Consider the following 14,939-nt stretch of genomic DNA (forward strand, 5'->3'; position numbering starts at 1 on the left):
CTATTCCCTGCAGACCATCCTCTGAGGACTCCCAATATCTCACTTGCCCTCCTGCCCCCTCCCCCATCATACCCTTCAGAGCTGTCTCTGCTCTTTGCCACCAGGGCTTACCACCTCTCCTAGGCCAATTCCTTCCTCCTGCATGCTATGGACTTGAGCAGGGACCTGCACACCATAGTTTTCCAACTCCTCCTTCAGCCTAGATGGGAAAAGGTGGGGAAGGAGGGTGGAGTGGTAAAAAGAAGATGGGGAAGGGGGTGGAGGAGGGACAGGGTTGTGAAGAGACACAGAGACAGAAAGCCAAGAAGGTAAGAGGTACCCTCTTATCCACCATTTTGTTGGGCAGGGATATGGGCTCCACACCCACCTCTGCCGCTTCTGCTGCAGCTGCTGGCACTTCTGCTGCAGCTGCCTGTGGTGTTGGGCAGCTGTAGCCAGAAGCTCCTCAGCCTTCCTGTTCTCCTCCTCAAACAATTGCCTGGGGGGAGAAGAGGGTCAGCATGGGCCACTCCCTAAATGCTCCCTCCCACCTCTGCATCTTACACTGCAGCTGCAGCCTCTTGGCTGCGAAGGAAAAGTCCCTCAGTGACAGTGGAGGGGCCCTCAGCCCCAAACAGAGAGCAGAGCCGATGCTTCACATCCTCCAACTTTGCCTCAACCAGTTTCTCTGCAACAGAAGTAGGTAAATGAGCAGGCAAGGGCACAGAGGATCAGATAAGGGTCACCAACTTCCTCTATCCTTACCTTCTTTGAGCAGTTGCTCCTTGTTGCTGTCTAGGGTGCAAATCTCCCTTGCCAGCCGCTCCGGTCTCTGAAAAGGAAGAAAGGAGGCCTGTAAACACCTCCCAGCTTTTCTCCATGCCTCAATCATATCTGAACCTGGTCATACCCTTGCTCACCATGCCTCACTTCCTAAGATTCTGCCTCTTTTCCAGTCTCAGGGCTTTTGTACTGGCTATTCCCTCCTCTAGATACTCACAGTGTGGTATTGAAGAGGTTTGTGCAATTGTCAATGTTCAGGAATTTAGCAAGCATTGAAATAGTCCTGGGACAAGTATTTACAATAGAGGAACCTGCAAACAGCAGCAAATCTGGACTGTTACCTGAAGAATCAGTTACCGCATAGCACTGGAGCTCCTCCCCATCCCACTACTCTTCTGGTGGCCTCCACAGTGACTCCTCCTCTCCTGATATTTTCTATTTTCTTGATTGGTGCCTGGGATCCCCCAAGAAGCAAACACTGGCTGCTCTGTCCCTATGTTCTTTCTGTGCTTGTGATGGTCCAGATACACACGAACATCCCTGATGGATGACTCAACCTTGGTTTTACCTGGGTTCCTTCTTACCTCTGAATGAATATAGGATGGCATCTGTGACAAGTGGGCAGGACTGGCAATAAAGACAGTTGGCAGCCATGAGGGTAGTGACAAGGGACTATATTCAGAGTTATGTTGACAGTGGGACCACCAGGGCTTGCTTAGGAGCAAGGAGTAGCAGGTAAAAGGAAGAAGACCTAGGTTATATCCCTGGGTTTGGGTCTAGTGCTGCTCAGGAAGATGTAAAAGGTTGGAGGAGTATCTCTGGTTACTCACATGGAATTCCCAGAGGTCCTTGTGCTGGCTCATCAGATCCTCCAGCTGTTCTTCAAATTCCAATCTAGGGGCCAACAACACAAGGTTGAAGGGTGATGGACTGAGACCACCCAGTAGTCTGGCCCAACCCTGGAGTCTTCAGGCACAGACCTCAGGGGCTTTACTCAAGCTGTTTCACTAGGAGTACCTGTATCACCTTGATCCTCACCCAACTCCCCCTCTAACTCCCACCCCTAAATTACTCTCATCTACAACCTATCTGAAACCCATAAGACTCAGGATTGGAGGTTACCTCAGCTGCCTCTGTTTGTTCTTCTCTTCCTCGATTTGTGAGTTCAATGCAGAAATTCTGTCCTTGTACTCCTGTAACATGTTGTGCTTCCTAGAAAGGGGCAAGGCAGCCCTCTATCATGTTCTCTGAATGGTTCCCCAGAAGCAGGGCTGGGGTTGGGTTTCTGCCTCCTTCTGTTTAGGGCTATTGTATCCCTCTATAAAGGTCTTCCCAGTAACATGGTGTCGAGTAGGTGGTCACATGAACACTTGCCCCATAGAAATATTGTTGGGAGATTTAGGGAAAGCAACATAGGCATAATCAAGTACAAACACAAACTATTATCATCTGATTTTCTCAAAAACTTCAATTCTCAGTGGTCCAAGGCTTGGTAGTCTCTGGTCACAAAACATGCTAGCTATATAAGCAATCGGGAGGCAGAAAATTGATGGACAAATAGTTAGGCAGATGAAAAATAACAGATAAATGGAGAGATAATGGACAGCTGGTTGACTCAACTCCTAAATGAATGGACATACAAGCAAATAGACAAGCAGCCAAATGACAAAAAAGTAAATGGTACAACCAACCCAGCTGAAGAAATCTGATAATGTAAATAAATGAGTGGTTATCCCAGTGAGAGTTACCCTTACAAATACAACCTGCCAGTCAAAAGGGAATGACACTCTTTGGTCACTCCACTGTACAGAGAGAAAGAATATAAGCTGTGATAATCTCTCAGCTCCACCGGAATAAAGAAAAAAGTAGGACACAGTCAGGCTCATCTGGAAGCTCTTACCTCTGTGCCTCACTTTCTTTCTCCTGGCAGTGCAGACGGAGGATCCTCAGGGTCTCTGCAGAAAGACCAACAGAACTCTGTGATCAGGGCATCAAGTTTGGGTCCAGAAAACAGACCTGACCATCTCAGATCTGTGGATACCTGATTGGGTTTTGTCTTGCTGAAGATATTTTATTTCTCAGGATTTAATTAAAATTGCTCTATTTCTTTCCCTCTGCCAGTCTTTTCTAGCTTCCACAATGAAACTTTCTTTGAAGTTGGCAGAACCTTTGAGTATGAGCACAACAACATGAGAAGCTGGAGGGACACTGGGTGAGCTAGCAAAAAAACCATTCCAATATGGCATGGCTAGGAGGCAACAGGATCCCTCCCTTCTCTCCACATTCTGCTTGATCACTAAGTCAATAAAGGGTTTCAGGACTTACGTCTTTTTAATACTAACTCTTAGTACACCAGCAGACTCCTTAATTATTGTTTAAATCACATTTTTGTACATACTGTGGTTCAATTCACACTTTTCAAAAGGCAGTTCTATTTTCAGGTGTCTGAAATGTTAGCCAAAATGCAGTCTGACACTAAACTCTGCCTCTTCCTCTCTTCCTCTCTCCCTCTCTCTCTCTCTCTCTCTTCCTCTCTCTCTTTCTCTGTCTTCACTCAAAGGCTTTAACATTTACTTTGGGTCTGGTGGAAGCTATAGGAGGGATGTAAGCTGAAGCAGGTTTCAAAAGGCTTCAGCTGCTATAGGGAGTGTGGGCTTTTGCAGGGCAGCAAAGGCAAAAGCCTAGAGAAAAAGAAGTTGTAAATACCTTGTTTTTTGTTCAAGATCTCCTTCAGGCGTACTTTTTCACCATGCACTAGAAAACACAGCAACATGTTCAGGCACCAAAGACTGTCCATTGCACTCTCAGGGATGGGGCCTTCCCATAGTCACATGGGAGGCTAGGAATAGCCCTGCCCCCAACTAAATGTGGATCCCTAGAGATGAGTGTCTTCCTCTCTGGCGATGGTCCCTATAAACACTAAACCCCTGAAACTTACAAGAAGTGGCTGTACAAACCTTGAATAATGCCTATGGTTTGACATGGAAATAAAAAGAAAAACTAAACTCACCTCAGGAGGTGGGATATAGGTTATGAAAAAAATACATCAAAGAGTAAGGGCCATATGAGCAGGTGGAAAAAAGGGTGCTACGTTGAGATGACTGGGGAAAGTTTCTCTGAGAAGAGAATACTAAAGTCAGAGCTCAATGATGACATGAGGCAAGAGCAACCTATACTATCTGGGGAAACACACAAAGCAGCTTGAGAAAGGCCTAAAGGTGGAAGGATGTTTAGAAGGAGTTTCTGGAACACTTCCAAAGCAGAGAGGGGGAAGGGTAGATTGGTAGAGCATGAGGCTGGAAAAGGGTTAGAGCCTTGGCCAAAGCAAGGATACTGAGTATCTGAAATACTGGGTTAGAAGAGGCTTGTGATATTTTGGAGACTTTTGGATGACCCTTAGCTCACTTACATGAGTCCAGTTCCTTCTGCAGGGCCTCCCAGACAGTCCGGGATTCTCCCAGCTCCTCACTGGCTTTCTTTTTTGCTTTTTCAAAAAGGACAGATACTGTGTGAGTACAGCCTCTAGGTACACTATTTTCTTGCAAACAGTGACATTTCACATTTGCATTCAAGTAAACCTAGAAAATCCCAAATTTTGTAGAGTAGAAAATGAGGTTTCTAGAATCCAGGTCCTTTTTGTTGGGCTCAGTTGGCAGCAGGACCAGATTTATGGGCATACAACTGTGGCAGCTGCTTAGCCTTGTGCTTCATTTACTGCTCTGGTATTGCTGTCATAAAATATCCAGTAATTTTTGAACAATAATCCAAACAATTGCATTTTGCATGGGGTTTGACAAATCATAAAACTCATCTTGATGGGCAGCCAACGTCCTTATGCTCACCTTGCTGAACCTCATTAATCCGGTTAATCAGGACTTCAACCCGAGGCTCTAGGCTTCCCACTGCAGGGAGGAAAGGAGGTTGAGTTGATGACAGAGCAAGCAGAAATGGAGTGGTGCCATCCCTGTGTCTCTGATGCTTGCATTCAACACAAATCCACTGAGCACCAACTGCAAGCACCTTCTGTGTGAGGCTAACATAGAGAATGCATTGTGGGTAGAGGAGACAAAGAACAAAGAGAAATACCAACTCAGGTTATGTTCAAGAGAAATAAATGGGAACAAAGATATCAAGAGTAAAGAACTAGAGGTGGTTCTCAAAAAGAAAAGGTATCTTGACATCAGCAGATGGAGTAATGGTTATGTTGCTGGACTCCCATGTAGTTGACTGTGGTTCAAGTCCTGGAACCAGCAACTTAAAACATACACCAGATGCAAGCACATGCATGCACAAAATCCCAAGAGGAGAATGGAAGAGAAGGGATTGAAGCATGGGCATCCCCTCGAGGGGAGTGATTTCTTGCTTTCTGTCTCTCTGTTTCTCTCTGTCTCTCTGGTGAGCACATACACCCTACAGCAAAAACCTCTCTACAAGGAAAAAAAAAAAGAAAAGAAAGGAAAGGAAAAAGAAATCTTAAGACCCCAAATCAAATGAGAGAAGTAGGTTCTGAAACCTTTTCTGGGTAGAGTGGGAAATAGTCAGTGCAAAGGTAGGACTATGGCTAGGAAAAGTCCGGTGAGCAAGTAGAAAGTAGCAGCAAGTGAGGCAGAAGGAAAAGACATAAAGGTGAAAACTTTTAGATCTAGCAGAGTACAGTGGGAACCAAATGGATAATCAGCAAAGACCTTAGATGGGGTTTTGAGAAAACATTTTGCCTTTAATTCCTTAATCTTCTTTAATTTTGATTTAATATCTTATTACTAATTTAAGGTATTAAAACTCATAAAAAGTGAATTCCCCAAGATGGTGAATTGTCAGGCCTGGAATTGAACCCACATCTTTCTTTGCCCAAACCTCTGTCTGACCCCAAATCTCAGGCTGAGCCTTAGGTACAGAGGAGATATGTGACCTTTCTGAAGCTTTTTCACCATTTCCATCAAATCTTCAATTTTCTGTGAGGATGTGTCCTGTCCTGTGGAGACAAAACCAGACATTTCAGAATTTAGTAGGGCTACAGGACAAAGGATGGCTCAGGGCTAGGACTGAGGAAGGCTGAAAGCAGGTCTCCAGAGCAGGTGCACCACTCCTTGTTCTGAGATAAGACAGTGCACAGAGATGAACTGGGATGTTCTATGGTCAGCTATATACCCTACAGGATGAAATGACATCACAGATATCCCCTTCATAAAACTCAGGGTGAGAGCAGAGGTTCAACTCACTGCTGATGCTATTCAAAGTTTTCAAAGTTGGATAAAGGTCACAATCTAATAATACGAAAAAATGTATATTAAGAAAACTGGAAAACTGACATTGAAAATCGCTATAACTGGAAGGTAGCATAATAAATTAGAAAGTTCTATAGAATAGCTACAAAACCACAAGACTAGTAAGAAAATATAATGCACAAAATCCCAAGAGGAGAATGGAGGAGAAGGGATTGCAGGTGGGCATCCCCTCGAGGGGGGTGATTTCTTGCTTTAAGTCTGGTTAAACAATAAATAAATTGAATATACCTTATCCATAATGTTTGAGATCAGAATTATTCCAGATTTTTGAATTTTAAAAAAAAATTTGGAATATTTGCATAAACACAATAAGATATCTTAGGGATGGGATCCAAGTGTAAACATGAAACTCATTTATGTTTTATATAGCCATGTGTATACACACACACACACACACACACATAAATAAATACATATTCTGAAGGTAATTTTATACAGTATTTTTGTATTAGGTTATCGGGAAAGTCACAATGTATTTTTCTATGCTGCAAAATGCATCATGAGTTTCCCAACACCCAATATTATAGCAGCTTTTTAATCAGAAGGTATATGTACTCATGAGAGAAAGTATCCCCCCCAAGGGAATGTAGACACAGTACAATCCTTTTTCTTCCTCTATCCTGTTGGGATTTGGGGCATGCATACACACACACTCAGCATGTTTTTCAAGATGTCAAGGCCAGATTCAAACCATAGTCAGCCACATGGAATATAGGTCCCTTAAACACCAGACTACAGGGCCAGCCTTATTTAGCATTTTAACTATAATGCAGCACATGAAGTCAGGTGTGAGATTTGTCATTTGTGGCATCATTTCTACACTCAAAAGGTTTTGGATTTTGGAGAATTTCAAAATCATATTTTTAGATTAAGGATGCTCAACTTATATAACTAGAAATAGCTTTCCTATATACAAACAATATTGATTCTGAAGCCTCAATGCAAAGTATTATTTTCTATTTGTTTTTTATAATCATTATAGGCATCTATTTTTAACTCCCTACTGAACTAGTAGGTTTAGGGAAATTAACTACTTATGGCACTAACATCATAATAAAGGTAACCAGTCATCATGAACCACCATAAAAAGACATGTCACCTTGGGATATGTAACCACTAAGCCATCTGCTGTGCCAAGTCTGAGTATTTTACAAAGATGGTCCCACCAGGACCAGCAAGTGGCATGCTGGTTAAGGCGCTGTACTCCCACATGGCCATCTACAGTCTGTGTCCTGGAGATGGTGGCTTGAAAATTGGGCTAGGCACGTGTGCCTTCATGCCCAGAATTCCAGGAGGAGAATGGAGAAGAGGGGATTGTAGCATGGCCATTCCCTACCAACCCTGGTGGCAGGTGTGTCTGTGTGATTTCTCATTTTCCCTCTTACTGTCTCTGTCTCTCTCTCCAGCAAGCACACATGATCTATAAAAAAAAAAAAAAAAAAAAAAAAAAAAAAAAAAAAAACCTAAGAAGAAAAAAGATGGCCTCACCATGTTGTGATCCTCCTGCCTTCGCCTCTCAGCTAGGATTACAGGCGTGTGCCATCATATCTGGTTCTTTTTTAAATGCTTGCTATGTTACCCAAGCCAATCTCCAGTGCTTGATCCCCTTGTCCTCGCCTCTCAGGGGATTACAGGCCCACACTGCCTCACTTGCCTTTAGGTTGGACTGCATATAAAATATAGCCCTCCCACGAGGTCCTAGCCTGAGAGCACAGCATGTCAGCAGTGCACACCACTGTAGCTGGGCTTACATAAACATTTTGTAAACATAATTCTACTTCTAGAAATGTATCCATCAGATATCCTCACTTAAGTATGCAAAAGCCATGTTCAATGTCTTTGAACTATATTTTTCAAAGCAAAAATAGAAAATAACTTGGATGTCCATCAGTAGAGGACTTATTTTTCATCCACAGAATAGAAGACTGTGTAGACATGGAAAAGGAGGTAAATTCATTCGTGTTAATATGGAAAAACAGCCTAGATATGTTAAACGAAAAGAAAGTGCAAAATGATGTAATATAGAATTCCATGTGGACATACTAGCCAATGAATAAATGTATGTATGCCATGTCTACATCATTTCAGGTCAGAATCACATACTAAAAAAAAAAAAATTGTTAATAGTGCTTATCTTTGGAGGGTACAGCTGCGAGTCAGGGGACTGGCAGGAGGATGTCTACTTTCTACCACATATTCATCTGCATATTGGTATATTTTTTAGAAGTTTATATTTAAAAGTATACAATTTAAAAACTCTTGAAGGTCAGCAAGAAAAACCAAATCTAACCAAATCTTCCATTTCAAGAAAAACAAACACAGTATGTTGAAAGGAAGTTTGCAAAAGGACATGATGGCTCTCAAGTAAATGAAGGACTATTTACCCACGATAATATAAAGCGAATAGTCTTCCTCTCACATCAGCTCCCCGATTCCACTCCCTTGAGAAAATCACTGTTACCAATTATTTGTGTAATTCTTAAAATAATATGATTCAAAGGCAAGCCTACGTCCACCTCCCCCAAACCCTTTATCCTTGTTCTATAGGATTATGGCATATAAGACACAAAGTTTTACACCTTAATTTCTTAAAATCAATGTATCTTTTATGTGTTTTCATGTTAATATATATAGAACTCTTTTATTCTTTTAAAAGGCTGCATGTTAGGCCACTGTATATGTGTATTATAATTTCACTGCACTCTTCTACTGATGGACATTCAGGTTATTTTATTTGTTTTGATGTTACAAACAATATTGCAATGACCATATCTTAGCATTCGTCTTTGTACACACGTGGAAAAATCAATCACATGAATTCTGAGAAGCCTATTTGGTATATCTGGGGTAGGTATATTAACAGATACCATACACAAAAAATTACTGTGATAATTAAGAAAGATTCTATTCAAGACTATTTTAATAAGAGTCAACTCTGCCAATAGGGAAGACGATTTAGCTCAACTCTAAATATAACACAAAAAAAGTAGGAATTCACAGCCAATGGGCAGTCAGAGGGACAATGGCTTGAAAATTACTCACCAGAGATATCAAGGGTGGGAAAATATTGCTAAAGGCAAGCCAAGGGCTTAGATATCAAAAGCAGAGAATGATGAATTTGATCAGATATCAACAGCACAACACATTTTACTAAATTGATTTAGCAAGATCCTTGCTACAGGAATGTTAAGGTTGAAGTCTAGTCAAAAAGAGCATTCAGATGAGCCTGTCCAATATTTGGTCAAGGAAGGAGCATCATTAAACTGTTACATAGAAAAATTATTTTGACATTTGTTAAAAACAGTAAGAAAGACTTTAGTAAAGGCTATTGCAAAAGAAGTCAACACTACTACAACAGAGAAGCGCATTAAATTCAACTTCAAATACAGTAGGTACAAGTGGGGATTTATAGACAATGGGTAGAGTGAGGGGGTCAAGGGCTAGAAAATTACTAAGAAGGGATATCAAGAATGGAGAGAATCATGTTAAACTGAATTAGCAGGGTTCTTGCTAAAGATAGGCCAAATCTGAGGTTTGGTAGAGATGTGGGCTTTAGAGGAGCCTGGCCAAAGTTTGGTCAAGGAGAGTTTTTGTCACACTTTTGATTAATTTTATCAAATTGTCTTCCAAAGGGGTATAGCTCATCAATGTGTACAAGATGTTTAGTACTCGACTTTTACCAAACAGCTATGTTTTCAAACATGTTCGTCTTTGTCAATCACATATATAAAATTAGAGTCTCCTTACAAACTTTCTGATAGTAAATACCATGTTAGATGAATGCATCACCCTAAGAAAATATCCGAAGGAAATAATTATGAAGGACAGGATGTTCATCATTGTGTTGTTTACAATAGTTAAAAAAGAAAAAACTCGGAGCGGCCTAAAAATGTCTTAGGGATTTATTATTATAGCATATCTACAGGATTAAATTTTTTAAGATTTAATTTTATTATTATTATTTTAAATTTTGACCAGAGAAGAGAGGGAAAGTGAGAAAACAAGCCACCAGGTACAGGCTCAAACCACGTTCAGCCATGTGGGAATCCAGTGCCCTAACTACCATGCCGCCTGTCAGCCCCCAAGATGAAATAATTTACAGCCATTAAAAATTATGCATTAAATTGTATAAAATGCCTGGGTTTTAATTTACTGGGCAAGAGGGGGGTTAATTCACCTCTATTTTGGTTCCACCTGAAATCTTATACAAATTACTGTTCATAAATTTTTGCATTCAATTTTTAAATTATTCAGGAACACAGACGAAAACACTGACACCTTTCCCTAGTCATTCCCTTCTCTAAAAATAATTGCAACCAGTTTGGTGAAGACTAGGCCTTTTCCTAGAATACATTTTATGCAATACTTTAAGTTCTATATGCAAGTAACACATGGATTAATTCTGTCTTAAAATGTGCAAGCCACAGAATTATGAAAAATAACCTTGTCAATTTTTTTGGCCCTAATATTACTGCTTTCTTCAGAGCAAACTACCATGAACAAGTTGGTATGTCTCCTTCTAGATCTCTTTTTAAAAAATTAAAGCTACTAAAATAATGAATGACAAGGCAAAGTGTGCCTAATAGTTTTCTCTAATTTGCATTATGAAAAGATTATATGTACTTTAAGCAAAAAGGGTACTGTAATGAACCTGATTTACTTATCATCTATGAGTATTGCTACTACCTTGCCATATTTGCCTCAGGTCTTTCTTTTCTTTGAGTTTAAGTCTTTTTTTTTTTGAGAGGTTTTCGCTATAGGGCGTGTGCGCTCGCCAGACAGGCAGAGACATAGAGACAGAAAGCGAGAAATCACCCCTCAGGGGGGATGGTCATGCCGCAATCCCTTCTCCATTCTCCTCTCGGGATCTTGGGCATGCACGCACACATGCCCAGCATGAGTTCTAAGCCACCGGGTCCAGGACGCAAACCGCAGTTGACTACCTGGGAATCCAGCGACATAGCCATTACGCTAACTGCTGGTTCCCTGTGTTTAAGTCTCTTGAAACTAGTCCAAGGCCTCTTGACATTTCACCCCAAATTAGCATTCACCTCCAAAAATATTTTATGAACAGTAATTCCAGAAAATAGTTCAATACTCACATATATTCAAATTTCCTCAAATCACCCAAAAATGAGTTGTAGTTTAAGCAACCATTTTTCCAGGTATTATTATTAACAGACTAGGAATTAGGCTGAATCTCTGTTTTTATTCTCCATTGTATGTCTAGTCCAGTAATTATAGGCTCAAAATGGGAAAAGAGGAAATATCTGTTGAATGACCCAGCTAATATCTTATTAACAAAGTCCAGGGTACAAAACAGCCTAGATAGTATGAGCCTCATGCTTCTAACTTTGTATTTTAAAGTAATTTCAAATTTACATAAAAATTACAGAAGTAGAACACTGTATATCCTTCATCCAGATCACTCAATTGCTAACATTTCTGAACTTTGAGCATGAGTTACAGACACAATGCCCCATTATCCTTGAATACTTCAGTGCAAAGTATAAAGGCAGCCTATTTGGTAATCATGGTATAATAATCAAAACCAAGAGATAACAGGAATAGATATTAACATTTGATCCCCAAATTCAGAAAATCCCCCCAAATAAAATAAAAATTAAAAATTCCTTTTCTCTTTTACATGTTAAAGTTCCACAAGTAGCCTCTACATATTTATAACAAAAATAAAACAGTAAGACTAAAATGTCCGTTTATCTCCACATTCCCCTTAAAATCCAAACCCCTTCCCCAGAGTCATCACTCAGGAAAGCAGCCTCTAGCATTTCTGTCAAACTTACAAGTAATATAATTTTTCCAACTTTCTTTCCTCATAAAAATATCTTTGGAAGATCATGCTGTATCAGTAAAGTCATGTCTAATAATTTGAAAGTTGACTTAATTATGTTCTTCCTCATTTTAGAAATTCATGGCACAAGTATTCTGTAGTGTGCATTGATATATCTGGATATTACTATTCTCTACCCATGTTTTGCTACCAACATTGAAGATCCAGTGACTGTACTCAGTCTGTGTATCTATGTGTTTTGTGAGATCCCCTAGGATAGTGACTGAAAAAGGAAAAAGCAATTTAAATGCTTAAAATCCTGCCAGGTTGGCAACTACAATGCTTTTATTAAAAGACTTCCTACCAGCTCAGTACTGGAAGGTCTATGTCCTCAGAATGTCACTATCACAAGACAGCGAGCGTGCCAACTTACTTTGTAAAACAGTCTGATAGATTAAAAACTGGAATCTTGTTCTCTTAAATTTCTTCCACTGCTGACTGCAATAGATTGAATGTTTGTGCCCCCTCCCCATTACTATATTGAAATTCTAAACCCCTGTGTAATGGTATTAGGAGGTAAGCCCTAAGAGTGGATGATTAGGACATGAGGGTGGAGCCCTCATTAATAGGATTAGTGTCTATATAAGAATCCAGAGAGAACTCCCTAACAACTTCTGCCATGAAAGAACCCAATGAGATGACAGAAGTCTGTGAATAAGAAAGAGGCCCTCATCAGATCATCAGACACTGAATCCGCCTGCACCTTGATCTTGAACTTTCTAGCTTCCAGTTCTTATGAGCTGTGCGAAATACCTGCTGTTTAGAAGCCACTCGTCTATGATATTTCTGTTATAGCAGTTGAAACTGATTAACACACTGGTGATGCTGATTAAAACTTTACCTATGTATACATTAATAGATTATCTGAAAAACATGGAATTACAATATTGAAAGGCTTCTTTAGTACAGTGTTGGACACAACAGATGCTTAATAAAAGGAATATATATGCTTGTCTAGTTTACTTCCAGTCCTGTCTTAGCTGCGGATTGTCACTGGGTACCACGCCTTCCTCCAAGCAAGCTTTCCATGATAAGATTATTTCAGTATACAAATTTACATCCTGAAAAAAAAATGGTGCAGAACCAATCCTGCACTACTAAAGGTAGATCTAGAGGAACAACACACATGTGTTATACATTGATTGTAATATTTTAACTTGGGGGATGGGGATAAAGAAGCCTACAAAGCAGACATTACAAATTAAATGATTCGTTAAGTTGGAGTTCAATGTACAATTCTCAATTTTGTGTAAGTCAAAAATCCCTACAGAACACCCAGAAGCACACCCTCTTAACAGCAGATAAATTATAGCAAGAGAATGTTTTTATTTTTCTTTTTGCAGACTGCAATTTCTGAACCTCTATATAATTGAAACAAGCTACCTTATCCCAGCTTTTTGCAGGTGAGGTCCCCAGAAGCTATCTCTCAGTAACGGAAGAAACAAATGGAAAGATGTGGGGTGTCAATTTTCTCTAGGAGAGACTGGGGCTCTTTGAGACATGTGGATTCTAGGTTAATGAGTAAAACCCACCATTAAGACCCATTTTGTCCTAACACAGAAATTTGGGTATGTGCTGGTTCTAAGATTAGCATAATGGATAATTATTCTCTTAGGTTAGCTGGTGTTAGGAAAATGTCTTTGTTCCACTGTTCTAAGAAATGCATATGGAAATTCTTGGGAATACTAATTAACTTATTTTTAAAAGCAAATGGGATACAAATCAAATGTGTTAAAACGAAATGGTGAGTGTGTGGGCAGTTATTCCCTCATCTTTGTAGAATAGTCTGAATTTTTCATAATAAAAATTTCGTAGTTATTTTACCTCACAACTGCTATGACTTGAGAAGCCAACCCGCGCTCCCACCCTGTCCCGCTGAAATGAGCTCAAACTCCGTTCCCAGCCTTTTCTTGAGTCCAGTTCTTGAGCTAGGCCATTTTTCGCCTCCCACAACTACCTCTGGCCTTTTCACCCCGGTCCATGGTTCCCACGGGTTCCAGATTCGAAGGCCCCGACCTCCCTGCCATCTCCTCTCAGCTCACAAAAGAAGACGCGTTTGGTACTTCGGCTGGTGATTGGACTAAACCGTCACCAGGGGCGGGACACTGTGCAACACGCCTGCGCAGTACACTCCCACACAGCTGTTACCTCGAGGGGAAGAAGCGGTAACGGTTCTGGGCGCGCCTAGAACATCTAGCAGCTAGTGCGCATGCTCAAGGCCACGAGGCCTATAAAGCCAGATTAGAAAAGGCAAGGGCCGCATGCGTCCTTCTGGACTTGTGATTGGCCAGTTGAGAAGTTGATCCTACGCGTATATAAGGCCTTCCTGATGGGCTACCCCCATTTCACGTAACTGCGTTGGAACAAATACGTATGTGGTGGGCTGTGGGTATGGTCCATTTCCAATGGAAACAGTCTCTGCCCTGAGATCAGTTCTTTATTGATTCCCGAATTATCTCCCACTGTCAGAAAATAAACATGTAGAGTGATTTTTGAAAAGGTACTCAATGCAAAAGGTCATTTTCAACATGAGTTCATTTGGGGGAATAGCTGCATAGGATCCATTTAAATACTGAAAAGTGTGAGAGAAAAATTCAACTAGAAACTCATGCTAACCCAGAGCCAGCAATTAGCGTAATGGCTATGTCGCTGAACTCCCATGTAGTCGACCATGGTTTGAGTCTCGGACCCGGTGGCTTAAACTCACTTCAGGTGTGTGTGCGTGCATGCCCAAGATCCCAAGAGGCGAATGGAGGAGAAGGGATTGCCGTGTGGCCATCCCCCCTGGGGGGTGATTTCTCGCTTTCTGTCTGTCCTTCTCTGTCTCTCTGGTGAGCGCATGCGTCCCCTATAACAACAACAAAAAAAAAAAAAAGAAAAGAAATAAAAAGAAACTCATGCTAACTCAACAGTGTTCAGGAAGAACAGAAGTAGGTTTTTTTGTTTTGTTTTTTTTTTGAGAGATTTTTACTGTAGGGCGCGTGCGCTCGCCAGACAGACAGAGAGAGACATAGAGACAGAAAGCGAGAAATCACCCCCCA

At 40.8% G+C, this 14,939-nt stretch overlaps 1 protein-coding gene and 1 long non-coding RNA gene across 8 annotated transcripts in view; one reads left to right on the forward strand and one right to left on the reverse strand.

Moving 5' to 3' along the window:
* The window catches only part of JMJD4 (jumonji domain containing 4), a 38,586-nt gene that overhangs the window by 358 nt on the left and 23,289 nt on the right, over positions 1 to 14,939 (reverse strand). For 4 of the 6 annotated variants that reach the window (XM_006146960.3, XM_014587252.2, XM_014587255.2 and 1 more), the window contains 11 exons: positions 5,672 to 5,734; positions 4,605 to 4,664; positions 4,172 to 4,246; positions 3,469 to 3,516; positions 2,663 to 2,717; positions 1,885 to 1,974; positions 1,593 to 1,656; positions 745 to 811; positions 544 to 667; positions 368 to 478; positions 112 to 199 (listed from right to left, as the gene is read on the reverse strand). In XM_006146960.3, the coding sequence (XP_006147022.1) occupies positions 112 to 199; positions 368 to 478; positions 544 to 667; positions 745 to 811; positions 1,593 to 1,656; positions 1,885 to 1,974; positions 2,663 to 2,717; positions 3,469 to 3,516; positions 4,172 to 4,246; positions 4,605 to 4,664; positions 5,672 to 5,734 (845 nt within the window). The other 2 variants (XM_006146964.3, XM_006146965.3) reach the window with 2 other exon arrangements.
* The window catches only part of LOC102497090 (uncharacterized), an 18,345-nt gene continuing 17,537 nt past the window's right edge, over positions 14,132 to 14,939 (forward strand). The window contains exon 1 of one of the 2 annotated variants that reach the window (XR_334322.3): positions 14,132 to 14,398. This is a non-coding gene — a long non-coding RNA (uncharacterized LOC102497090). The remainder of the gene's footprint in view (positions 14,399 to 14,939) is intronic. The other variant, XR_334323.3, reaches the window with a different exon arrangement.

Source organism: Tupaia chinensis, unplaced genomic scaffold (assembly GCF_000334495.1).
Source record: "Tupaia chinensis unplaced genomic scaffold, TupChi_1.0 Scaffold000197_1, whole genome shotgun sequence".
Lineage (NCBI taxonomy): Eukaryota > Metazoa > Chordata > Mammalia > Scandentia > Tupaiidae > Tupaia > Tupaia belangeri.